Raw genomic sequence first — 26046 nt, forward strand, 5'->3', positions numbered from 1 at the left:
TTTTAGATCTGGAGAAGACATGGCGCTCCTTTTCAGTGATGGGCTATGTATGGTTGCGCCAGCCCACGATGAGAGCCATCTCTATCACAGCCCATAATTCGTGGGCTCTTCAGAGCACTCATCGCTCCTTGATCTCGAGTTGGTCCCGGCAAGTACTCTGAAACCTTAGACTTGCTGCAGCGAGGTTAGAAATCATTATCAGTCCCGTGGGCAATCGTCACCTGGTGTCATCAACTGGTTGGACTCATTCCGCGCGGCTCCGCCCGACAAGGTGGCATGTAATGACGCTACCACTGCATCTCATCAGGACTGTACACGCGCAAACCTCGAAAGTGCACTCACGACTCACTTGGCTTGGCTCTCTACGACAATTGCAAGACAGGTCCTGACACTCCCGGAAACGTCGTCACGGATAACGTTTGACGTTCAGCCATGTCGAGCGCTGCAGTCACGCCTTCCATGCGGGCGGTCGGATGGAATGTACATTTCACTGCAGGACACGAAGACGACCCAGGTGCTTTCGCTGGGATTTATCAAGTCCCAGGGAGCGATTTGGTGACCTTTCGCCAAGTTTGCGACGAGCTGCGCCTCTGCTTCAAGTTACCGAACGATCCACGCAACGAGAGTCACGAAGTCGATCTCGACCCATGGTCCAACGTTGCTTTCGCTCTTGTCGACCAAACGGATTGGTCAAGGTCGTCAATGCCCTTGCAGTCATTTGTGACGCAGTACGACCTGGATCAATCCGTACCGAGTCTTTCGCCATTGCGCCCGAAGGAACAGAATGTCCTGAGATACCATCTTGTCTACCACAGGAGCTGCAATCTGCCTTCCAGTTCCTCACTAGAAACTCATCTACAAGGTAGCTTGGCATAATTACTTGCCCTGGTCCTTCTCTCGAACTTTGATGAACCGATTCCTAGCGAGATGTGCTCGACAACTCCCTGACCCTATTCGCCTTCGCGATCCTCGATACTTGCCGTTGAACAAACGGCCTTCTGATCCAAGACTCACAGTGATGCCGTTACGACGATTCCTCACAGCCCGCTCTCAATCCCCTTCCAAACGATCCGTTTCTGGCTCTAACTCGCCGAGTCGTGATGACTTAGCGGACGCTAATGATGATCTTCACGATATGCTTGTTCCTGCTAGCATGAAGATAGACTTTGAGGCGGCGAAAAAGGTCATGAGTGAATTCAAGGCCTCGTGTCTCAATAGAGGAACTTCTTGTGCCGTCTCCGGCAAAGGAGAGACCTGGTGTCCAGGCCAGTCTATAGGCCCCGGTGTCCAGGCCTGCCATATTGTCCCTCAGCAGCATTACCACCTTTATCCAAGGCAATATGCTGATGACAATAGCTTTGGAGAAGATGTTTCGTATCGACTTCAACAAGCCTGGCAGCGTACTTGGAGTTCCAGGAATGGCATACTGATGATGAAGCATCTTCACGAGTTTTTCGACGCACGACTCTTCTCTATCCACCCAGATACGCTTCGTGTTCGAGTGTATGTGCCTTATGACGACCTGATGGAGTTCAACGGTCGGACAGCATCGGTGCCGGCGTCCATTGATCGCAAGGCCCTCCGGCATCATTGCGAGATGTGCTGCATTGAGAATATGGCAGCTGAGAGACCGATTTCACATGTTGCATCACCGAGCACAAGCAGATTGGGCACATCAGGGACGGGCACGCCGCTCCGTGCGAGAACAGAGCTACCCGCGACGCCAGGCTCCAGAACCGCGCCTTCGGAGACCATCGGTGGCAAGACAGGCGACCCATCTAAGAGACCGCGATCGACCTATCCTGACAGAAGTCTGCCAAGAGACGCTCTTGAATGGGGCGCATTTGCTGACCAAGCGGAAGCCGCCGAGAGAGGGCGGAAACGTAGGCGACCGGAAGACTGCTTGGTCGATGAGGCCTGCTCACAGAGTGATTGGATCGTTCCGGAGGGACGTCATATTGAAACTATGCCAATCGATGATGCCAATCTATAGAGGAGGCTCAATAGTCAGATTTAAGTATAAGACAGTGAAATCACCTCCGAACCATGAGGGTGGCTGAATCGGGCTAAGGAAGTACTAGCACGCAGCGCGGGCTGACCTTCAGACGTTTGGTTTTACAGCATGTGTATGACACAACAGCATGACACAACATCCCTGATAGATAAAGAACTTCAAACTCCGAGGCTCGCGATTGATCTGTGGATTGTTTAAGAGCATTCTTTTTGACTACTTCTTAACTAGTTGCTTGGAACAATTACGCCCCTCAAGAGATTGATGTGCTTCCAATCAGAAGACGTGCTCATGTTGAGAGGGCTTCATTGCTTATGTAAACCCCAATTCAGTACTTTAGCTATGCTTGCGAGCTCTGAATAGGTAGGGTAAGTGATATAAGACTTATAATATAATCAATACTATCTCCCTAAACTACTACTACCTACGTAAGTCAGATATACCTATCTAATTTACCGATTACGTAAGCCGTGATTCACGTGCTCCTAAGAGCTATGAATCCTAGCTACGGTAATCCCCCGGTAATCACTATATCGGTGATTACCGCTCTAGGGAATCCCCTAACATTAGTTCAATACTAGCTCTCTTTTCTTTATAGATAGAATAGCCGTAAGAATTAATACTAGGAGCTGTTACTAGGGTTAATTGCCGCTCTAACGCGCCTATAATCTCTAGTCTCTAGCACGTTAGATCGGCTCAGCTCTGTAATGAACTTCCCTGACCCGTAGCTCTTGTATAAACCTTGCTCTGGCATTGCTGGAAACGGCAATTGCATGCATGCATTTGGCAGCGAACCTATCACGTGCGGTGACCAGCTGAAAAGCGCCATGGACCCCACCACACCATACTTCCCTTGGAAAGGCACAGGGGCCGACGGCTGGATAGCGCCTGGCAAGCTCTCGGGTGGGGTGGGAATCGCGCCTTTCAGGTCAACCTCCATCGCCCCAGACACCATCATCGAAGTATCTCACAACCCCAACTGTCAGGCCAGCTCATTCTCGACATCATGCCTCGAGCCAGCTCTCCATTGAGCGGCCTACCATACACAGTTTATCTGAAGCACGAGAATGGCTGACCATACCCCTCCCAACGACACCTTCCCCCATCCTCAAGGCCCAGGATCACCAACCCACGTTGATCCAGGCCTGCTCACCTTCGTCACACATGCCGATCCCATCATCAGCTTCGACAATGACCTCCAGACGCAGCAAGCTGTACATGATCCAGATGGGGTGTCGGCTGCCGGGGCCGGCGAAGGAGCAACTTTCGGTGCCACTCCTGCGGCCACGATAGACGCCAATCCCTTGGGTGACCGTCCAACAAAGGTTTTCAATCGCTTTACAGCCAGCTCCGTCAGAGTACTCAGAAATTGGATCGCCGCCCATGAGGAATACCCCTACGCCTCACCGAAGGACCTCGAAATGCTCCAGGACAAAACCGGTCTCACCAAGCTGCAGGTGACCAACTGGCTCGCCAACACCCGGCGACGTTCCAAACTCCGACCCTCTCAATCTTCTTCACCCGTCGTCTCGTCCGAAACGACACACAGGGAAGGAGTGCCAATCGAGATTCCCTCGCGACGACCAACGCCGGTGCCTTTCGAACAGATGAACATTCTGCAGCGATGGGAAAGCTCGCCACCGGAACACGAAGCGGCAGACATGTCGGATATCTCCCGCGCCATCGCCGCTGCTTCCCAGTCGCCTCGCATGCCGTACTACTCACACGCGTCCGATCAATCTTCGGACAACGCGTCGTCAATCAGCAGTGCTGGCCGATCTCGTTCCAGCAGAGGATCGGGCTCTCGAGCGTCATCTCGAAATTCCGCCATCTCCTCTACAGCAAGGGTCAACCGTCGGCGTAGGCGAGCACCTGCGCGACGCCAACGAAACAGCAGGCCAAGTCTGATCCGTGCATGTCACATGTATCAGTGCACTTTCTGCATCGAAACCTTCAAGCTCAAGTACGACTGGCAGCGCCACGAGAAGTCGCTTCACCTGTCACTCGAGGAATGGATCTGCTCACCAACTGGAGCCACCGCTGTCCACCCAGACACGAGCATCGAACTTTGCGTATACTGCGGAGCAGCCGACCCGGACGCGGCGCACGTCAATCAGCACAACCACGCCGCTTGCCTCGATAGATCGCTCCCAGACCGGACCTACTACCGCAAAGACCACCTGCAGCAGCACCTCAAGCTGGTGCATGGCTGCAAGTTCATGAAGTGGCCGATGGACCAATGGAAAGTCTCAGGCCGAGAAATACGGTCGCGATGCGGGTTTTGCGATGCCACCCTGACATCCTGGGATGCCCGTGTTGATCACCTTGCAGCACACTTCAAGAGTGGAAACACCATGGACGACTGGAAGGGGACTTGGGGGTTTGATCCACAGGTCGTCGAAACGGTCGAAAACGCAATGCCGCCATGTGAGTAGCCCCCTCTGAGAAGCCCTGGTCCCTTGCTTACCCGCCAGACCTTATCCACTACGAGCAGAAGTCGCCGCTCCCCATATCGTCCATGACAGGACCTCCCGATACACCAACCAGCGCGTACGAGCTCGTTAAGCTGGAACTGGAGCACTACATGCGCAACTACCTCGACACTAACGGCAGCTTTCCCTCAGACCAAGAGCTCCAATTTGAAGGTTGCTCCATCATCTTTGGTGCTGAAGTCTTGTCCCCCTTTTCGCTGCCATCATCGGCGTCGTGGTTGCGGGACGTCTTCATGGCTTCCGAAACGTCCAATGCGGCTCGACTTCTTCCCATGCAACAAGTCGCCAAGTCACGATTGACAAAGCTCACGATCAACGGCAAGAGTAACATCTTTGACAATTGCGAACTTGAGCTTGAGATGCATCAGCGTATCGTCATGCATGGAGCTCTCGGCCTCGTCTTGTCCGACTACACGCTGCAACAAGAGGCATCTGAGATTCTCGAAAGCGTCGAGACTTGCTCGCCCAATCCCTCCAAGCTGTTCAAAGACTTCCTGATGCGACTCGTCTGGGGATCGAGCAAGTGGCTGGAGCCTCTTCGCCAGCGGGACCGGCAGCTCTCCACAGATGAGCCGCGAGGCATTCTTGCATTTGCACACCAAAGAGACACCGGCCACACTCCTCTGGACCAAAAGCCCCCAGAAGTCTGGCCTGAGGTTTGGCCTCAGAAGGGCGCCGAACCCTTGTCGAGTTCATTCTTGACGAGCACGCTGCTGAGCTCCGGCCAATCTTTGCGCGGCGGTGACGGCATGCCCTTCCTTTTGAACGACCATAACAGCTATAGCAGGCTGACGGCAGGCTTGACGCGGTTTGTGGTGAGTGCCATGTCGCCGAACAACCCAAAGAGGCATGTGCCTACGGACGAAGAGATTCAGTACGAAGCCCGTTGGCTGTGGTACGACAGGTGAGTCTGACGTCGTTCTCGTGGGAGCACATCTTGGCAACAGTACGCTGACTGTATCAAGTGATGACCCGTGGGACCAAACCCCTGCTGATAACACCGAGTGGCTTCGCGAGTTTAAACGCGGCGTTGGGCTGCTACAACAGGATAGTGTCGAAGCATTATAAGCCGACAGCAAGCATCGTACAATTCAGATGCAACATGACCACCGCTAACAGTTGACGATCGAAGAGGTGTCTCTTCCATATGGCTGACACCTTGTACACCAGAAACATGACACGAATTCGCCGTCATGCTGATGCATTCAACGTGGAAAGGGAGCATCGGGATTCCCGGGACTTAGCATCTTTCAACCTCGCTGTATAACAATTCTTAGCGTGGGCCGCGAGTGCCTCGACATTGTCTCCAAGGTTATGCGACACTATCATTTACTAGAGCGACTTTGAGTAGTAACATCAGTGATGTGGCTTCACGAGCGACAAATTTATACTAGCAGAAGAGTACGATGCTCCCTGGACCTGCGTCACTCAGCCCCTCGGTACAGTGACCATGCCCTACACAGCCAGGTAGTCCCAAACTGCTCACGAAGTGTGCCGAGGCAGTCAAGTGTAATTCAAGAGTGGAGAGATCAACAACAGCTCTGCTTCCGCTGCAATGCAAACAAGGGTCAATTCATCGGCGAGTGCTCATCAAGAAACGCAGTTGTCCGAGTGGTGCGGTATCCTCAAAGTCTGTGACCAGGAGCTTATCCAACAGGCAGAGTGGGGGCGTCTGAACCGCATCGTGGAAACCTGCAAGGTGCCCGCTGGCAACTATCAATGCGTCGCATGGCACCAATCGTCGGAGGCTTGTCTGGTAATTGATAGGCTCTGTTGGTGCTGGGGGCAGGCCGTTCGCAGTGGTTGGCCCGGCCTGCGCAAGACTGCTGCACCTACGTGGGATTAGCCTACGTGGTATCACAGGCCCGGCGCAACCAGAAACAGGGGCTTGAGGGGCTAACGAAAGGCACACACCCACAGTTGATTGACGAAGATGGCATGGTGGCTGGCATCATAGCTACATGGTACCTTGCTGGAGGTAGACAAGCACCATGAAAGACATCAAGGTCATGCTTGGTCGGCATCAGCTGCCAGTTGACTGCTCGTGATAGCCCCATGGTGTTGAGGTTGCCCGGCCAGGTAGCCTCAGCATGATCCGCCTTCACTACATGACGAATAGATGAGAGCAACATTTGATTGCTTGCCAGGGTGCTTCAAGGTATGAACAACATCAACGCAATTATTCTTGGCTCCCGACATTGTCAACCTTCTGTGCGTGTCTTCCCCGCACCTAACCTCCCTCCCGCTGGCTGCCGAGTCATTCAACAACCTTCTCGCCCGGTCATATTCCAGTTGCTGGCCAGTCACTGGCATGATTAGCTTGCGGGGAAGGCGAGGATGGCAGCCATCGGATAACGCCCAGGTCACGACCCTGCTCGGCTTGATCTCGATGCTCTGGAGTAAGGACGATAGCCGAGCCGCTGGAAGATGGCCGAGAACGGGGTGGGTTGGAGATCTTACCGAGGTGTAGTATGTTCGTTCGCCGGGTAGACGAGGTGCAGTGGTCACCATTCAATGCTCCCCAGTGTCTTCCTCGCCCAGCATGTTAGTGCTGCAACATTTGACGGTTGGTCATCTTTGTATCACGCACTGTGCCGGTCGAAGAGAGATAAATGGGTGCTCGAGCGCCTGTTGCCTACTAGAGTACCGATCATACATAGTACATGTAACGGCAGAGCCCTCAATGCAACCTTGCCATCGCAGCCAGCTACTGTCTCATTGACTACTGTCTCATTGACTATTGTCTCATCGACACGCGAGCGAACGGGCAACTCGAAGGAGCACAGGCCGCAGCGGGGTAGCGTCCGACTCAGCCCTGTGCTATCTTTATCTTATCAATCGGCGAAAATGACGCAGCGGCCGATTCGGGGTCCTCCAGCGCTCGAGGCCCCTAATTCTGGAATCTTCCAGCGGCGGACATCTCCACCGCTTACCGCTTAGAAATGCTCCGGCGGGTCGGCGCGCCTAGCGTACAAGTTACTGCTTGCGCGATCGCAACGCCGTGGCCTCTGAAGTGAAAGGTCCCGGTGGTTGACGTGCTTCACCGAACGGCCGTCTGAAAAGGGGGTTCCGCTTGACGCATGCATTATCTGGCAAGGAGCTCTCGTTCCTCCTTCGACGCCTTCCTCGCCCCGACTGCTTGTCAGACTGGCGACATTCGCCCTCTGCAGCCTCGCCGCACCTCGAACCACATCGATCACCTGTCCGTCTGCACGATTTACATATATCCGAAGGGGCCGACAATCGTCTGGGGCCCACCGACTTGTCTCTGTCTCGAAAAAAAAAGAACAATTTTCAAAGTCAATCTGCAACGAGCAACACATTTAACCATGGCGGAAGCAAGGGCGGCGCAGCTTAAGGAGGAGGGCAACCGCCACTTCCAAAAGGGCGACTACATCAATGCCGAGGGATGCTACTCCAAGGGGTTCGTCATGGCATCTCGCTCCGACCGCAGGCCGCGCAGCTGACAAGCCAGGATCATCGCCGACCCCAAGAACCAGAACCTCTACACGAACCGCGCCATGGCCCGCCTCAAGCTCAACTACTGGGATGCCGTCGTCGCCGACTGCCGAGACGCCCTCGCCCTCAACGCCGCCAACATGAAGGCCTCGTACTACCTGGCCCAGGCCCTCGTGTCGCTGCAGGACTTTGACGGCGCCATCACCGCCGCCATGCGCGCGCACGGCCTCTGCATCGAGACGGGCGACAGGTCGCTCGCGGCCGTCACGGCGCTGGTGCTGCGCTGCAAGAAGGAGAGGTGGGAGCACAACGAGAAGAGGCGCAAGAGGGAGGACCAGTATCTCGAGGTCGACGTCGTCGAGACGATGGAGCGCGAGAAAGAGAGGGCACTTGCCGCGACGGAGAGCGAGGGCGAGAGGGGTGACGTGGCGGCCGAGTGGGACGCCAAGATTACTGACATCCGGAGGGTTTTCGAGACGGCGAGGGCCAAGGGCGAGCAGAGGCGCGAGGTCCCCGACTGGCTGATTGACGACATTACCTTTAACGTTTTCGTTGATCCATGGGTTGTCAGTGCTGCCCCTGACGCTCCCTCTTTTTTTCTTCCTCTTCTTCCTCGTCTTCTCGTTCTGACTAACCGCGCCTGCAGACCAAGACGGGCAAATCCTACGAGAGAGCATCCATCATGGAGCACCTGCGCCGCCATCCGAGTGACCCCCTCACGAGGGAGCCGCTTCAGCTCGCCGAGCTGCGCCCGAACCTGGCACTGAGACAGGCGGCCGAGGAATTCCTGAACGAGAACGGCTGGGCCGCTGATTGGTGAGCGGTGCATGAGTCGAGGCTTGAAGTACATGGGGCGTGAATGCCATCTTTTTTTTTTTTCTCCTTCCAGCGATTCCTTGGCATATCTAGTCTGTTCAGCATAGCATGGCATGGCGTTTGGGCCTCGACAGAACTTCAACGAGGCAGTACAAACATGGTGAAGGAAAGATGCTCCTCTTTGCGTCGATGGTGTCAACCTCGTCACAGTGCAAAAACTGGTCGATATTACTTCGCACGGTAGACGATAAATTGTCGCTTTGCCCACCCCCTCATCAGGGCGAAGCTCGACTGTTTACTCCAACCACACGCGCATTGGCTCCAAAGAGGCTTGCTTTGTATACTCCTCGCGCAAACTAATCGTCAACGGTCGCCGCCGACTCTGGACGAAACGCCGCGGGTTCTGTCTGGGAAGAAGCTCCATGCGGCTCATCAACGTCAGGACCAAAGAGATCACGCTGTTCTACGGAGATGATACGCCGCCGTACGCCATCCTCTCCCACACTTGGGCAGGCGACAATGAGGTCTCCCACCAGGAGTGGACAGCCCCCCTGAGACCGACGTTCAAGCCGGGATACCGCAAGATCATGGCCGCCTGTTTGCAAGCCGAACAAGACGGGCTCGACTACCTGTGGGTGGACACAAACTGCATCGACAAGACCAGCAGCGCCGAGCTGTCGGAAGCCATCAACTCCATGTTCGCGTGGTACGAGGCATCCGCCGTCTGCTACGCCTATCTCTCGGACGTTGACGGCAATGATCCCTTCGGCGTGGCGCCCCTGCCCCCGGTCGAGGGACTTTCTCTCTCCACAGAGCTCAAACGGAGGGGACCGACTTTGGAGCTGCGCGCCAGCCGCTGGTTCACCCGCGGTTGGACCCTGCAGGAACTGCTCGCACCCCCGAAGCTCACCTTCTTCAATCGCCACTGGAAGGACATTGGCACGCGCCAGGAGCTGCGCTTCCCCATCTCGACCATCACGGGCATCGACGTCACCTACCTCGGGCAGAGCCAGAAGATCTTCTCCGCCAGCGTCGCCGCGCGCCTCAGCTGGGCGGCGAAACGCGAAACGACGAGGGTCGAAGACATGGCGTACTGCCTGCTCGGCATCTTCGACATTCACCTGCCGCTCATCTACGGCGAGGGGTCCAAGGCGTTCCTCCGGCTGCAGGAGGAGATCATCAAGAACAGCGACGACCAGACCATCTTCTGCTGGACCTGGGAGGCTGACATGGTGCCACACGGCTGGCTGTCACTTCTGGCACCCTCGCCAGCCGTCTTCGACTCGGGAAAGTTTGTTCCCGCCCCAGGGAACCACAGTTCCGCGCCGTATCAGATTACCAACGTTGGACTGCGCATCAGGCTTCCCGTCGTTCTCGCCGTTCACACTGTCTGCGCAGTTTTGGACGTTGTCAGTACAGATGATACCGATCCCGACAAGCGAAGGCGCATGTGTCTGCCGCTTTTGGTCGAAAACAATGTCTACCGGCGAGTTGCTCTTCCCGGACGCGCTTTCCCGATCCACTCAGCCATGATCTCCGAGGTGCGAAATCTGTACATCCTCTGCAAGACGCCAAGGGATACCTCGGGCATCAGCATCCTACCGTACCGCCCGCGTTTCGAATACGGCTTCCACATCACAGTGAGGATCTCCGGGTTCGAGGGCAACGATCCACCCCTGAGCGTCGACTGTCTCGTCCCCCAGTACCCGCAGTCGCCCTTCTCCCACATTTCGACGCCCGTGTATAGCGTCGTGGGTTTCCGAGGCCCGCTCCAGAGCGATATCAACATCCTCGTCCTGCGCATCAGGTACAAGGATCAGAAGATACCCATCCTGCTGTCGGTGGGGATGCGCGGTGGGCTACCGACCTGGCACTGTGAGATCCTGCCATACAGCTTCCTTGCCTACAGCACGGAGCGGTGGCTGGTCGAGATTGACAAGATGCGGCAGCAGTCGCAGGGCCACAGCTTGTGGTACCACAGGGTGCGCAACGTGGGCGTTGCGCTGGACCGGGAGAATCTCGATGCGTCTGGTCGATACGTGCGCTATGTGTACGTTGTTATCGGCGATAGAGTGAGGTGGTCCAGGACGGGGAATACCATGGAGGATCCTGATCGCGTGTTTGATTCTCATAGTCGGGATCGCATATTTGACATGGTGGCCGAGATTGATGCTGAGACCTCGACTTGATGGGCACTTGGTTTGCTTGTCTTTCCTTGCCTTGTGTTTGAGGGATGTTGCAGCGACGGATGTTCAAGGCATTTACTCGTATACCCCAGGGTTTGATTTGCATTGTGTAGGTATATACTTCTTACATAGTGTAGGTATATACTCCTGATTTGAGGCTGCTAACGACTCTAGGCCCGGCTCATCTGTTGTTTCTTCAACAAATGCTCATGCGGATTTTGGCAAGATGTGTACTCGTATTTAAAAGTTCCTGTCCTGACTGCGTCGTGTCGGTGTTTACAAAATCCGTGGATAGAACATGGTGAACTGAAAGCGATGAGTGTAAAGGTCCTGCTGCTAGATCTCATCTGACTGCGAAGTTCTAAAATTCAGATTTAAAGATGTTCTCAACTCCAAGCAAACGAAATCGTAATTCTATAATTGACATCTTTCTGTAACCCATCACCCTCCAAACAGAATATCTTTGCTATGCAAACTAAATTCCTCTTGTTACGGATTATACCCGTAGCATAGTATGGGCATGTGGCCTATACCTCTATGAATGTAGCCCAGTTGAATTAACGACGTTGATTCAACACGTACTCTTTTAGCTCAATTGAACAGCTGCCGTATGGCACTTAAGACTGTGTGAGGGCTGTCACTAAGCCCCTTTGAGGCCGACCGTAACACCTCTTCAGACATTCTCGCCATGCAAACCCACCCTACTAACTAGGACGCCCTCCTATCTTGCACACCACTCTTAACGGACTGCCAAGAGATCGCTTAACCTTGATTCAACGTTGCCCTGTCTTATTCAGTGCGGGCTGAAGTCGCATGCCACGAGAACTGAATCGTAACATGGTACTATTCGAAAACACGATACTGCAAGTCATGCGCAGTGCCTTTTTGACGATATAGATTGGGGGCCTCCATCGAGTCGTCTGAGTGCCTGAAGTGATGCATGCTTGGTGGCCTCAAAATCAGTGCATACTTGGAGGCCTCGTATCCGTGCATACCAGGGACTACGGTGCGCATCACGTAGTGCGCATTCACTTCTCATCCATGTTGTCATATGTTTATCAGAGCTATAGTATAACTTTGACAGCGCCGCACAGTCGTTGTTCATGCGATGTCTACCAAGTGCATTTCGATCACGCTGCGTGGACAAAAACCTGAATGCACTATCAGGGGCTTTACCAGGTCAAGCCATAAAGCTGACTCTGCACACCGCGCCTCGACAGCTAGTTCGCTAAGACGCCAGCATCATTTCCTTCTCATCTGATAAGGAGCACGTAGGCGTCTCGTAAGAATTTATCAAGGCTTCGTCCCAGCGACACTCAATGACTAGTCCATTACATTCGATGAATACTAAGCGGTGTACCATCAACTGCGCTCCGAACGAACTGCTGGTGGAATCCAAGCCAGCAATGGCTGCGGAATGGCTGTCAGATGAGACACAGGGGGACACTATCGACACTATCAGGAAACTATATCAGCAGGAAGCACAAGCCCCAAGAGCCTACGCTCAAGCCGAAGCCAGAAAATCCTATAACAAGAAGCACCGCCTAATGAATTTTGATGTCGGTGATGGAGTATTCCTTAGATTGAATGAAGGATATCAGCTTCCCGGCAAGCCACCAAGGAAATGGAGGTAGCAACGGGTGAGACCCTTCACGATTCTGGAATAGAAGGGCTCCCTAGCATGTAAACTGAAATTCTCGGTGAAGTGGAGAGTACACGACGTGATATTTATCAAGCAGCTCGTTCACGCTGATCGTCCACCACTAAATCAGTAAAATCTAAGGATGATGGCGAGTAATATAAGGTCGATAGACTATTGTATGGACGTATAAGATAGCTGTCCGGGCGACGACGGCTATGATGTCCCGTGAAATGGAAAGACTGGGGACACGAGTTCAACGCATAGATATACTGGGCGCATATGCTATATACAGTAAACGACTTACTATACGAGTACGAGGCTAAACATCCAATAATGGACATTGAGATCCAGCAGGTAGTAGTAAATCTCCTGCCAACCATGAGCTATACAATCTTTCCGCCACTGGATAAGGACCCGAACTTGCAGCGACAGAGCGGAGAACCAACAAGTCACGAGATGCTCAACAACGACATTCGGCGCACTGTAGAGACAGTACGTAAGAACGCCTGGAGCGCTCAATAGCCGCGTTGAACAAGCCTGCGACTACCAGTCTACTGCCGATGAACGAGCTTCGCACGAAGATCGTCCCCCACATGGCGCCCTCCCGGGTTTCCCTTCCTTTACCCGCAAAGCTCTCAGGGTACGCAGGGAATACGCAGCTTTACGCAGAAGATGCGTGACAAGGTCGCGTTGGATGGGTATTGCTACGCCTACGAGAGAATTCTGTAGTACCTCATAAATAGCTTCCTAACCGACCTCCACAGCGAGCTTTCGCTACCTTCTTCGCGCAGGGTGGTCCCGACCGAAGGTACAACCCCGAGGACTTCGTGCAATATCTCGACCACATCTACTATGACCCTGACTGGGTGAGACTGCTGGGGAACAGGCACTGGCCTGTCTCATTCGTAAATGCAGCTCAATTGAATACCAATGTTGATTCAATGCGTATCCTTTAACTCCATTGGAGAGCCGCGCATAAGGGCACTTGCGACCATGTGAAGGCGGGCCGGCGTAATACCAAAACCACGCTGCAGGGTTTGTCAATCGTATTGATCAATCTGCTATGCTAACTTTCAACTGGAGGTCTTTCTCACAGCGTACAACGGCTGGCAATCCGGATCATTCGCGAATGGCAAAGTAGCCTTTTGAGTGCTGTTATCCTAGGTAGCAGCATCATTTTGCAGAATGGGAAACTCTCTCAATTTCAAACGAGGTGGACGCAATGGCACTGTACAGGAATCAAGATCAAATGCTGTGTTTCCCACAAATTGTGTGTATCATGGTGACCTAACATCGACGCCCAACATTCGTCACAGGCGACGCTGCTCTGTTCACAGTTTCTCTCCCCGTGATCCCCCTTAGATAGACTCTCCCGCAAGTTTCTTATCGTTCAGCTGTGGCTTTCCCTGCACTGCCACTTCCTCGTCATACGGCCGATGTCCATCGGCCCCCTTGTCGCTATAGCTGTCGGCATCGTAGGCGACACGAACCTCGTCCAGGTCATCGCCTCCAACCTCCATCCATGTTTTGCTTGTGGCAGGGATGGGGAAGAAGTGGCACAGCGCCCAGTACATAGAGAATGATATGATGAACCCTCCAAAGAAGTTCACCCTGTAAAGATAGGATGCTCCAATCGGGACAGTCGCGCCAATTGCACCGGCAAAGCCAACCACATTGATCAAAATGCCCGCGATGTATGCCGCATATGCCCGCCAGTGGACGCCGAAAGTGTAGTAGTACGGACTGCCCTTGCGAGCACTGAACAAGTCCTGAACTTGCAGATATCCGCGGCGTACGGCGTAGTAGTCGGAGCACATGACGCCGGCGATCGAACTGAGGAACACGCTGTAAGCTGAGAGGTAAGTCGTGAACTGGTTTGAGCTTGACTGAAGAGGCAGCAGTAATTAGCATTCTGTCTTTGATCAGCTGAGTCTTGACATACCAGTAGCTTCCATGGGCACATCGCGAGGCCAACCGCGGCACATACATAGCTAAGAGGACGCGTTAACAATTGCTTCCGGTGATAATAGCTAGTGTGAAGGTGATCTTTACCTTCCTCGGCGAATGTTGATATACCTGGGAAGCAGCGCAGTCATATCGGTGCCAGCAGAAATGCTATTGGCTGCAATGTTTGTCTATTCAAACAGCTTGTCAGCGACAGTTTGAGGCATGTTCGCGAGGGTACTCACGCCGAGTTGGGCCAAGGCGAATGCCAGGCCAAGCACGAAGACTCCAAATCTCTCGCCCGAGTTGCCTTCGTCGATGAATCTTTCGAGAACCTCGAGCGGATCCCACATGGGTGCGCCATAGATGGTAGCCGACGCCGAACTGACCAGGATGCCGATTAATGACGTGACGGCAAATCCGATGGGCTTTCGAGCTCTTAGTATGCATATCTCGGAAGATTGTCAGAATGTGAAAAGAGGGACTCACGATTGTGCACAGCTGCGACCAAAGTGCATCTCTGGGTTTGATAGCAAAGCGTGTAAAATCAGGATCATTGACGATGAGCTAGAGAGCATACTGATTAGCTCAAGATCTTCCGTGAGCTGAATAGTTTGCAGCCCATGAAATTTTTGGGTTTCAACATGAGCTCAGAGGCTCCAGAAGGATGAAGTCCGAATGACTCACTGTTGCGAAGTTGGCGATCGAAGACATGACTCCGGAAACAAATGCCCATGACCATTCGCTGCCCTTGGCTTGAGCGGGCTGTCTAATCATGGCTCCCGTATTACCAGCCTTTGCAATAGTCCAGCCCATGAAGGCAAAGCCTGCTACAGGGACAACATAGGACTTTACAGTGAAGAGATGGCGTAGTTTGTGTACCGGCACGTATAGGAACTTGTTACAGTCAGCACGGTGATTAAATCCTGCCTAGCTTTGACGAGCAAAAGTGGCAAGTACTCAGGGATGTGGCAAAAATGAAGACTTCTCAGCTTACAGGTAGTGAGATCAACCAGAAGAGGAAAAAGGAGACGAAATCTGCTGTTGTGGTGTCTGTGAACGCGTTGCTCGAAATTCGTTCACGATCCTGCTACAATCAGTTTCCTATTGCATTCACAGTTTTGATACGATAATTGGTCTTGATCTCTTACCCAGCTTTTCCAAATGGCTCTTATCATTACGTAGATGCATCGGCCTCCGATCCAGGACTGGACACCATACTAATGCAAATTAGCTACGAACTCGTGCGCGATGAACAAGTGCGAGGCGTCTTATGCTTACCCATACGCATGCTAAGAACATGACGAGTCAGCTATAATTCACCAACATAAAGCAGGATAGTGGTGCTGGCACGCAGATCCACGTCCTTCGGTCCTCAAGACTTACCCATGGCAGTTCTGTTAAAGATGATCTTGAAACAAAGCAAATCAGCAATTCAGATCAAAATTACGGGGAACTTTTGGTCAGATGCAAGGACTAGCAAATATTCCCAGTCACTTGTTTGTCAACGTGGTGTACTCACCCAAAGTGCTCCCCATATTCCGAAGGAACTTCGAGCAACCACGGGAAATCCGATATGGTACACCGCGCCTATACGGCCGATGAGAACAACGAAGATGCCGGCCACCAAATATCCGAGCCAGACACATGCCCAAGCTTGCCACCAGGAAAGCCCGGAGACTACCATCGAAGATCCGATCATCCAGCTGTTAATATTGAACGACTAGGCAGTGTCAGGGGTGCTTCAGACGTTGGTATGAGTGGCTGAAAAGTGGAACTAAGAGGCCAATGACCCCTGAAATCAAATGACCTTCAAGAAAGGTTATGGGAGCTGTAGGGAGTCTCGGGAGTTGATGAGAGCCATCAGAATCCAGCGGGATGCTGCAGCGTAGACCAAACCAGGGGCAACAAGACTTCATGAAAAGGTAGAGCACTTACGTCAGCAACCCAGAAGGCCACAAAGTTCCATGTTCCCCAAACTCTACGAGCTTTCTCGACGGGCTTCAGATCATGGTTGATGAGCTAGGGTCGATCAGTACCTGTCTGGAAGGGCACGGCGAGGTCGTGCGTCCTCACCATGAGCTGGGTATTAGACAAGCCCTCTTCCGTCTGGTCTACGGCCAGTTTGTTGGCCCAGTGCTTTGTCCTTGACCCATGCACACGCTCCCTGACTTGTGGGTTGGTGGCCTCCATTTTGGCCTCTGGGTTTGATTTCTTCGCAACCTCGACTTGCCACAGCGAAACAAGACAACTCAAGTATAAACAGTAAATGCTTGGTCAAATTGATTGAAGAGCCCTGTAGTTCTTGAATGTCCTTTGCTGGGCAGAAAAATTGCAGCGCTGACAATCGTGGTATGATGGTGGTCGCGGTGGAGCTTCGACGTCGTGTGCCAGAGCTATGACGAAATGCCTAGTCTCAGAACCGGACAGTAAGATCCGTAGGATGTTCACCGACGTTTGGTGGGACAGCCGTCGGTGCTGGCCTGTAGAATGCTTTCGACGTTGAGTAGCAAGAAACAGATTCCGTCGGGGAAGGTAGGGCAAGTTGCAAGTGAGACAGGTAGATACACAGAGATGGATATATATATCTCGGTAGCAAAGCTCACATGGCACATAGCGCAGAATCCAAGGTTTGATGGGAAATCGGCCGCCTCCCAGCAATCATTGCCTATCTAGCTCGTCATGGGGGATAGCTCTGGTGGACAAACTGATATCAGGCCCCCCACACGGCTTCAGGTCTCTCCAATGATCCCTGTCGCACGCGCCAAGATCGAGACACCAAAGCCTACATGTGCTGTTCCTGTTGCTCCTCCAGCCAGAACAGGCCAGAACGCGCCGGCGGCGAGGCCATTTGACACCACATGCCACGCGACGATGATGCATGGCCGCACATCGGCAAGCCCGCTGTACGCCACGCCAGCATGGAAAATGCAGATTCTCACGGCTGAAGGGAGCTAGCAGACTCAAGCTTCGGGGGCGGCGCCATTGGCTTCAACACTCTGCATCTTATCGCCGTTCTCGTCTCCGGCCGCACGGGCGGGTTCTTGCGCGGGGCTTCATTGGGCGGGCACACACAGCTTATCGTCGCAAGAGTGTCCCCGCCAGCGGGCTACCCATTACTCGATCTCATCGAGTCAAACTCTGCGATACGTCTGACGACATGGTACAGATTATGGTGACGCTCAGCCAATGATGCTGCCGTCGCATAGCTCCAAGGGATCAACCCCCCTGCAGTGTACCATGTACAACCCGCAAATGAAACTTGTCAGGCTCTCGATCAGGGTCGGGTCAAGGGTTCCTCCTCACCGTCCACAAAGGACTCGTACCACTTTACCCCAGAAGAAGGCTTGTTCTCGTGTCCCCTACTCTCCCTCTAACTCTAGTAGGGAATCATTCAGAGTTGGCCGCGTGCAGATAACGGAGTCCCAGCTGAGGCCTTAGCTTGGACCCTTGACAGCACCGGCACTTCACCAGTCTGCACCACCTTCGGAGCTCCCCCGCCCCCGGCGGTTTCGCTAATATCTCGATTGGGGACGAAGGCCATCCGTGGCTGCGGGGGTGGGAAAGTCCGCGAAGAAAGCCCGATGTCGCCGAGTGAGCAGGCTTCGAATCAGGGCCACACATCTCCAGGGTCGATTCCAATCCGCATCATGTTCTCGAAGGCCGCTGGCTGGCGCATGTGGTTGGGAGCAGGCCGCAACAGCAACATCCCGCCTTCCCCGACTCCTGACCAGCCGCGGTGCTGCTCTCATCGCTTCGAGTTTGTTGATGCTTCAGATTCTCGAGGCATCAAGGGCCCGTCGTGAATTTCACCGAGAGCGCGCTAGGAGCACAAGAAGTCTAGTGTATATTCAATCTGCGGGCGAACGTGACCCGCTTATCGTGTTCTCGTTTGACTCGATGAGATCGAGTAACAGACAACACGCGGGTTGGCTCGTGTTCATACGGTGTTCTGCATCTCCGAGATGGGCTATACGACTGTTCAATGCCATGTCGCAAAACTTGAGGAACGCTACTCATGGCCTGCATGAGATTCGTCTCCGCACGACCCCATGTCGGGGTTCAATTGTTTGTCCAGCAGGGGGCCCCGACTACTCGCAGTCCGAGCATGTGGGAAATGATTTGGTTGCAGATAGGCACGCATGGTGCATGACAAGGGCTGCCCTCACATCCACATCTTTGTGTTACCCGAGTATGTAGCCAACCTTTTCTGCCTTTTACGCTCAATCGTCACATCCACAATGCGACCTTCATCCTTCAAAGCCTTATAAACACGACGCAGGGCGCCAGCCCTGGTGTAAATCATGTTTCCCTCAGCGTCATGAGTCTTGACCACTGCGTCCAGACCTCCCTTCTTCGATAAACCTACGGCCTTCAGCTCGCCGACAATCACCAGACCGCAACGCTGACGTGTGAACATGACTTTTAAGCGGTTTCCGTTGGACGTGAACAGAGGTCCAGCGAACTCGCTGGTGCCCATGGCGACAATCACAATATCGTTTTCACGCCCCTGGTAGCCGTCAATGGTAGAGGATTCGGGCACATTGATGAGTGAGGCGGTATACTCGGGCCGCTTCTTGCGCATATGTCCGATGGCTTCACAATGGGCGGCGGATGGACTCAGCACGACAATATCCTCGGCCTTTTCGTGGGTGGTCTTGGTCAAATCTGCGGCAAAGTCCAAGGTTAGTTTGACTTGGTCGAGACACTTCCTGGACCCAGAGCGCGGGTCGGTGAAGACGCGAGACCCAGGGCAGTTGATGAAGATCAGGCTGAGCGCGCCCTCTGGAGGTGCCGAGAGCTTTGGAAACTTTTCCTGGATGAATTTCTCCAGAAGACGACTAGAACTGAACTCCGGGAGGCTGATGTCGCAGCCGGCTCCGTACGTCATGATGATGATGATGATGAAAAGGTCTATTTGAAGGCCTTGAAAACTTGAAAACCCCTAGGGGAAACTGGGCGTCTAAGCGTACACGATGAAGATCTGCTCAATGTGCTGGGGCTGATAGCTTTGAATAGACTATCACTGCCATAAACGATTGCCACGTTGTATTGACTCTCAGAATCTCTCAACGGGCCATCTCATACGAGGTATGGCAGCGTGGAATCATACATTCTTCATCTGAATGTTGTGACTCCTCAAACATCACATGATGCCGTACCCGAGATCCGTGATCTCGTCCCGGCAGCAAAGCGCCTTCCTCCCGAGAACCGCTCATTCCATGCTGTTTGCGGAGCAGACTCGATCAGCAAGCAAGGCGAGATGGAAACCATAAGAAAAAGACGACGAGTGCGTTATGCGACGTTCGAGGCGTGATCAATCTGCCGTCTGAACTAACGCCAAGAGAGAGAGGTTGCCAGCGGTCGGTATTCCTGGGCGCCGAGAGGCATGAAAGGGTGCTCGCGTTCGCTTTTCTCGGGACTCTGGATGCAACACATGCGATGGGCAGCCGTTGCTCCGAGAGGGGATACACTGCAAGTTCTGGACGACCTGCTTGAAGACAAGCTTGGCGTGCCACTCTCGAGGGAAGTTGGGATGGGCAAAGACGCACACGTGAAAAGGGGACGAGGCAGTCTGTGGATCGAGGAGGGCTTCGGAGTGGAACGAGCTAGACCTGTTGTGGGTGTGCAGAGAGATGGACAAACTCGTATCGTCGTCGAGGGATGAGAGAACGGATGAATTCCAGACGAAGCAACTGTTTGAGGCGACCTCAAAAGCGACCTCAAAAGCAAAACCTGACGTTCAGGTGGGTGGATCGAGAGCCTGAAGTGGGAAAGGGGGAAGCTGCATAAGGTTAGGTGGAGGAGCACAGAGCGCGCCGGGAAGGGGCTGTCTACGGGATGCACTTTCCTCAACCAACAGGGGCCCTGAACGTCCTAATTGGAACTCCCTCGACCCAACCTCCATGGCGAGATTCCGACACTTTTTCAGATTCATAGAGACGAACAGGCTTTGGCGAAATCCACCCAACTCGTGTACAGAGCGAGTGATGCCTTCGGCACGAATGGCAGATGGACGCGGTGACTCGGCTGTCTGATCCCGCCCTGGCTTGACGATGACGACTTGGCCGCTTCGTGCCGCCCGACACCAGACTCGAGGCGCGAGGGCTACCGGCGAACAAACAACACAGCTTTTTGCGCTGCGGATCCATGCCCGACCTCATCGGACCCGTCCGGCGCTCTGTCGTCGCCATGTCCTGGCTTTCCTTGCTTTGTCGATGGGGCAAGCGGAGAGCCATGAGCTTTGACTCCCAGCCTAGCCATCGTTTCAGAAGCCCCAATGATGCCGCTGTGCATTCCTATGACCGCCAGATGACCAACGGCTCCAGAGCATCGAGAAGCTCGTCCGGCATCAATGGCGACGGCGCTGCCAACGGTAATACTGCTGTCTGGCCTAGAGGATGAAATGTCCCCAGTCATGCTCAATATTCGGCTAGGAACCTATCCATAAAACGACCATATTACCACTTTACCATGATTGGATGATGTATACATCGCTCTTCTCTCGAGGTCAAGAGGATGAGCCACTACCGCGGCAAGCCCCCGGATTTGCAGCACATCCGCAAGATCTACGAAACTGCACATCGCTCTACTGGACCCTTGCAACCGGGGCTGCCTCAAAACATGGCGCACTGGTCCAATCGCAACCTCGAGTTCCTCGACAACCCCTACCCGGGGGCCAAGCCCCATCGTGAAACCAACCCGTAAGCGCACAGCCGGACTTCATGCATCGTCAAAGACCCCTGCCGACGCCGACATCACCGCCAGAACTAGGCGCTGTGGTCAGCCCTTCCCGGTCAACCTATGCGTGTCCTTCTCCACATGGAGAATGCGATTCGTAGGTCCTCCGCGAGGCTCAGCCCTCTCTCCGACAAGACCTCAACCATGCAACGACACACAACACCTGTCTGTGGGCGAGCGAAGCTGACGCTAGCCTGTCACTCAATGACACGAAGCCAGGGGCCTTCGCGCCTAGACACGAATTCCCGGTCGGGAACAAACGGCATGCCTCACGGACCTCACCTCAGGCCTCGTCGTGGAGCGCGCGCCGCCACCCAGCAGCACAGAAGCACAGAAGCACAGAAGCACAGAAGCACAGAAGCAACAAGGAACAGACGGCAAGCGCACAACCCCTGGAAAGATCTGATTCCGAGATGCAAACCGCAGTACCAAGTTGCGCGCACCATCTCATGTTTTTGCTCAAGCCTAGGGGATTTGTCAAGTCTGGTGCCAGGTCCTCGATGCAAACTCATCCAAGTTGTATAAAGCATCTTGCCCCGAGCCTCCCTCAACGCCCTTCTCTCCTCTCTCCATCCTCACGCACGATAATCAAGCAGTCTTTCCTACGCTCTTCCTTGTATCTTCCATTCTTCGCCCTGGTGGCTTTTTGAGAACATTCACTTTACTGTATCATTTCCACCCTTCTGTCCCCCCTCCATCACCCAGTTCGGAACCCTCTACATACCTTCAGAATGCGTTCCCAGACGTTCCTCATCGCCGCTCTGGCCGTCACTGCCAATGCCCACGGCATGGTAAAGTCCATCGAGGGAGCCAACGGTGTCAGCATGCCTGGCCTGTCAGTTGCGGACGGCACGCCTCGTGACTGCTCATCCAACGGCTGCGGCTCTCAGGCCGATACGGCCATCATCAGGGACCGCGAGATCAGCTCCGGCGAGGTCGGTCCCCTTGGCCGTACTCAGGGCAATGGTCCCATCAAGGCCGAGACCATGATTGCCAACTTCATGGGTGGCGGCACCGCCCCCAAGAACAACGGCGCGGCCTCTTCCGTCGGCCAGGAAGACAACATCCCCCAGAACCAGCAGGGCGCACGTGGTGGCAGGAACAACAACAACAAGCGTGAGAAGAACTGGGTCAGCCGTCAGCTTGGCGGTCTCTTCGGTGGCGGTGGCAACGCCGTGGATGGTCCCCCTGAGACCATGGTCGCTGCCTCTGCCGGCCAGGGTGCCTCTGCCGGTCTTCCTACGGCGTCCGACAGCGGTGCTGTCACCATGACCTTCCGCCAGATCAACCAGGACGGTGCTGGTCCACTGACGGCTGATATTGACGGCACCTCTGGCGGCACTGACGCCGCCGCTTTCCAGTCTGCCGAGGTCAGCACCGACGTTCCCGGCCTGCCCTTTGGCAACCAGGGCCTGTCTCTGGCCACCAACTCTGAGTTCCCGCTCGTCGTTCAGATGCCCGCTGGCATGACCTGCGATGCCTCCGTCGGCGGCGCTGACAATGTCTGTGTCGTCCGTGTCCGCAACGGCGCCGCTGCTGGTCCCTTTGGTGGCTCCGCTGCCTTCACACAGAGTGCCGCCGGCCGCAAGCGTGCCATTGCGTACCGCCTCAAGAAGCGTATGGAGTTCCGGGCTTAAGCGCCTCCTTCACCATTGACAAATCACGGAGGGTTCCCGGTTTGGACCAACTTTCCAATGAAGGTCTCGAAAGGACGTTGCGGCGATTACGAGCCGTCAGAGACGCTCAACTGTTGCCACGTGAGGGGTTGTTTGGATCGGATCCTGGTATTCAGCTAGGGAAACAGGCTGTTCATTGTGGATTATAGTACACTTTTTTTTTCTTTTTTTTTTTTTTGGTAGACGGGACAGGATTCCTTGGGCTAATTGACGCCACCTTGCATTTTTACTTACCACCCTGTACATTGCAGTGACTCTTGTGTTGATGTAGGCTCTGAAAACATTCGGTGGTCAGCGCGCGGCGGTCGCCAGCCCCGTTGCGATTTGCTCGTCAAATGGCGGCTCGCCAAACAAAACTAACGCCAGGAGGCTCTGTCTCGGGAGACCCGAGGCTGTGCGCTGGAAGCAGGTGGGGGTCGCACGCGCAGTCTGAGACGGGGCGCGTGTCGAAGAACAGCAGAAAACAAAACACCACGCCGCACGAGGCGTACAGGGCGCACGGCCTCTATTGGTTTTCCGGCCCTGAGGGCGGTGTGGTGCAGTCGACCTGTAGAAGACGGGCGAGCTGGACGTGCTGATAGAGAAAAGCTCCCGCGCCATGACCGCAGGATTCCTTTCATCAACGGTCTTGTGAGCAAGAAGGTTATTGTAGTGGAGCATCAGCCAAGGACACGCAGGAATGGCACCAGGCAATCAACATGGAAAATGCATCGTGTTGGAAATGATGGAAACGCCAGACTACCATGCCACCCGAGAACAGCACTCCAACCGAAAAAGAAAAGACAAGCACCGAAGAAAACAACACCGCAGCAGCTGCCATAGTCCCGTTGATCTGTAACGCCGGGCCCGCGATTCGTCTCCATCCTTTATCCAACTAAGTGGTGGAAACTATTTTGTACAATCGTGATTCGTAAGTTTTCAAAGTGCTGGGAAGCAGTGGGCGTTCGCTTGCGTTCAAGGGACGCAGAACATGGTCATCGCATGCCTGAGACGTGACACTTGGGCAAGATGCAGTCAAACCCGTGGCCACGAGAAAGCCAACTCTTTCTCCTCCCGAAAGCGTACCCCGCTCGCTGCATGTTGCAAGTCCAAGAAAAAATGCTTCGCAGAGAGTCTACCAGCGGCGGCTGTGGCATGTTAGCGGCAGAAGACGTAGGCAGCGTTCGTTGACCAACCTGTAGACATTATCAACCTTTGGCACCGTCCGCTTCTTGATGCGATTCATGTTCCTCTTTCGAATGTCATCTCGCTCCTTCTCCTCCTTTGCCTTGGAAGGCAGACCTAGGAGCTCTGCACCAACAGAAGAGAGGTCGGATTCGTGGGTGCCGCTGGAAACGAACGAGGCGCGCGACATGGACCGGCGTTGACGCGCTTCGCCCACCTGACTGGCAAAGCTGGACCGCCTGCTAGATGTTCGGCTCTGGGGCGGTGGCGTGCCGGCATCGGCCGGAAGAGGCGAAAATGGGCGACCGCTGTCGCGGTGGTAGGAGTCTCTCGAACGACTGCGACGACCTTCAATATCACCGGCGGAATCGTCTCGGAAGGAGCGCTCGCGCCTGTCACGGCCACGAGGGCTCTGCTCGAATGGCCTCTCCCAGCTTCTATGTGGTGAGCGCGTCGGTCGATCATGGTCGTTGGATGACGATGGCCTTGGCTTAAGGCCTTGGTCAGTTTCCGGACGAGAAGTAGATCGATTGGAGTCGAGAAAATCGCCGTGGTCGAACCGTGGTCTCTTTTGATGACTCTCGCGACGCAGAGTCTCTTTATCCTGTCGCCGGCCGCCCTCGTCTTGCCGCCGGGTGTCGTCGTGAGGTCGCTTCCGGTTGCTGTTTCTCTCTTCTGCGGCTTTGAGAATGGCAGGACTGGGGCCCGCAAGAATCTCAGCAGGGGTCTTCCACTTGCGGAGGGGCGTTGCTGGGGGCGGCGGACTAGCTGCCTTTGCCAAGACACCTGGCTGTTTTGGGGACAGTCGAGCCTCACGCTGCGGCTTGGATGGCTGCCCCTTGGACCGAAAGTCAGGATCGTCCCGCATCGAATCAAATTGTGGAATTTCTCGGACGGGCCTCAGGTCATCGTTAGTATAAACATCGTCACAAAGCTTGGCTTAAACGTACATGGCACCTTGCGCCTGTGAGGGCTTTGCAAGTTGATCGAACTCTGCAGGGCGCGGCAGCGGCCTGCGAAGATCGTCAGAAACGCGCGGCTCGGGCGGCTCGCGAAAGCCTGCCGCATGATTCTGATCCCAATCACGTTCATTCTCGACACCATGTTCGCGAAAGGCGCTGACCGGGCGAGCGTAAGGCGAGCCTTTGATGGAGGGTCGTTCGGTAGGGTTTGACGGTTGCGAACTTGGGTCACGTTCACGGGGCATTTGCTTCTCATGCTTTTGCCTGTCCCTATCCCTCCGATCATCGGCGTGGTGCTGATTCTTCCTGTTTCTCCCCCGACCATGGCGATCCTTGTCGCGAAAACGTTGATTTCTGGGTGGTTGAGCAGTAGAATCTTGGGATCTACGACCGGACTGCCCGTATGGCGGGGGAGGGGAATGGTTCGCGAATCCTGAAGAAGACGGGGCTGGAGGAATAGGAGGCAATGATGGCGGTGGATGGTGGAAGCCAGGACCAGACGGGGGTCGGTCATATGGAGGGGCCGGCCGATCATACCCTGTGGGGGGCCGGTCATAGCCGTCAGGAGGGCGGTCGTAGCCATCAGAAGGGCGGTCGTATGTATTCGGTGGCGGACGATAGGGGTCCCCATAGTTCCCTGGTGGTTGGTAGGGTTGTGAAGGGTAGGATGGCGCGGAACCGTAGGGCCCATAATGCGCAGGAGGTGCGTGCGGTCCCAGAGGTGGCGGGGGACCAGGAGAACCGGATGCACCGTAATAGCCAGGTAGGCCAGCAGGGCCAGGCGGAGGCGGCGGTCCCCCGTACTGATGTGGTGGAGGTGGCGGCGGATAGAACCCCGGATATGGTGCCGGTGGACCGTGATGTGCTACCGGAGGAGGAGGCGGCGGCGCACCATAGGGGCCAGGTTGGGTCTAGTGGGGGAACATTCGCAGGGGGGCTTTGGGTTAGGAAGG

General features: G+C 54.6%; 10 protein-coding genes across 10 annotated transcripts; 7 read left to right on the forward strand and 3 right to left on the reverse strand.

The window, feature by feature from the left end:
• Window positions 1-432: 432 nt before the first annotated feature.
• Window positions 433-1993, forward strand: VDAG_07896 (uncharacterized protein; the record flags this gene model as incomplete). The annotated part of the gene is made up of 2 exons (XM_009652662.1): window positions 433-862; window positions 1044-1993. 2 exons carry the CDS (start codon window positions 433-435, stop codon window positions 1991-1993), a joined length of 1380 nt encoding a protein of 459 aa, XP_009650957.1.
• Window positions 1994-3078: 1085 nt separating this feature from the next.
• Window positions 3079-5571, forward strand: VDAG_07897 (uncharacterized protein; the record flags this gene model as incomplete). Its single annotated transcript, XM_009652663.1, has 3 exons — window positions 3079-4438; window positions 4486-5407; window positions 5469-5571. The coding sequence occupies 3 exons, from the start codon at window positions 3079-3081 to the stop codon at window positions 5569-5571; spliced, it is 2385 nt and encodes a 794-aa protein (XP_009650958.1).
• Window positions 5572-7832: 2261 nt separating this feature from the next.
• VDAG_07898 (E3 ubiquitin-protein ligase CHIP) lies at window positions 7833-8782 on the forward strand (the record flags this gene model as incomplete). The annotated part of the gene is made up of 3 exons (XM_009652664.1): window positions 7833-7927; window positions 7979-8528; window positions 8609-8782. 3 exons carry the CDS (start codon window positions 7833-7835, stop codon window positions 8780-8782), a joined length of 819 nt encoding a protein of 272 aa, XP_009650959.1.
• Window positions 8783-9200: 418 nt separating this feature from the next.
• Window positions 9201-10967, forward strand: VDAG_07899 (HET domain-containing protein; the record flags this gene model as incomplete). Its single annotated transcript, XM_009652665.1, has 1 exon — window positions 9201-10967. One exon carries the CDS (start codon window positions 9201-9203, stop codon window positions 10965-10967), a length of 1767 nt encoding a protein of 588 aa, XP_009650960.1.
• Window positions 10968-12939: 1972 nt separating this feature from the next.
• VDAG_07900 (uncharacterized protein) lies at window positions 12940-13755 on the forward strand (the record flags this gene model as incomplete). Its single annotated transcript, XM_009652666.1, has 4 exons — window positions 12940-13098; window positions 13157-13246; window positions 13371-13472; window positions 13690-13755. The coding sequence occupies 4 exons, from the start codon at window positions 12940-12942 to the stop codon at window positions 13753-13755; spliced, it is 417 nt and encodes a 138-aa protein (XP_009650961.1).
• Window positions 13756-13787: 32 nt separating this feature from the next.
• VDAG_07901 (uracil permease) lies at window positions 13788-16743 on the reverse strand (the record flags this gene model as incomplete). The annotated part of the gene is made up of 13 exons (XM_009652667.1): window positions 13788-14492; window positions 14549-14597; window positions 14659-14741; window positions 14796-14978; window positions 15040-15117; window positions 15238-15447; window positions 15548-15637; window positions 15702-15770; window positions 15832-15842; window positions 15937-15961; window positions 16073-16273; window positions 16489-16572; window positions 16627-16743. The coding sequence occupies 13 exons, from the start codon at window positions 16741-16743 to the stop codon at window positions 13965-13967; spliced, it is 1728 nt and encodes a 575-aa protein (XP_009650962.1). The 3' UTR covers window positions 13788-13964.
• A 1972-nt stretch (window positions 16744-18715) lies between these two features.
• On the reverse strand, window positions 18716-19441 carry VDAG_07902 (uncharacterized protein; the record flags this gene model as incomplete). Its single annotated transcript, XM_009652668.1, has 1 exon — window positions 18716-19441. One exon carries the CDS (start codon window positions 19439-19441, stop codon window positions 18716-18718), a length of 726 nt encoding a protein of 241 aa, XP_009650963.1.
• A 1346-nt stretch (window positions 19442-20787) lies between these two features.
• VDAG_07903 (uncharacterized protein) lies at window positions 20788-21258 on the forward strand (the record flags this gene model as incomplete). Its single annotated transcript, XM_009652669.1, has 2 exons — window positions 20788-20937; window positions 21061-21258. 2 exons carry the CDS (start codon window positions 20788-20790, stop codon window positions 21256-21258), a joined length of 348 nt encoding a protein of 115 aa, XP_009650964.1.
• A 764-nt stretch (window positions 21259-22022) lies between these two features.
• On the forward strand, window positions 22023-22928 carry VDAG_07904 (MAS1 protein; the record flags this gene model as incomplete). The annotated part of the gene is made up of 1 exon (XM_009652670.1): window positions 22023-22928. The coding sequence occupies one exon, from the start codon at window positions 22023-22025 to the stop codon at window positions 22926-22928; it is 906 nt and encodes a 301-aa protein (XP_009650965.1).
• A 1153-nt stretch (window positions 22929-24081) lies between these two features.
• VDAG_07905 (uncharacterized protein) lies at window positions 24082-25988 on the reverse strand (the record flags this gene model as incomplete). The annotated part of the gene is made up of 6 exons (XM_009652671.1): window positions 24082-24094; window positions 24143-24565; window positions 24692-25030; window positions 25082-25274; window positions 25631-25896; window positions 25963-25988. The coding sequence occupies 6 exons, from the start codon at window positions 25986-25988 to the stop codon at window positions 24082-24084; spliced, it is 1260 nt and encodes a 419-aa protein (XP_009650966.1).
• Between the last annotated feature and the right edge of the window lie 58 nt (window positions 25989-26046).

This window comes from Verticillium dahliae, genomic scaffold, assembly GCF_000150675.1.
Source record: "Verticillium dahliae VdLs.17 supercont1.18 genomic scaffold, whole genome shotgun sequence".
Classification (NCBI taxonomy): Eukaryota; Fungi; Ascomycota; class Sordariomycetes; order Glomerellales; family Plectosphaerellaceae; genus Verticillium; species Verticillium dahliae.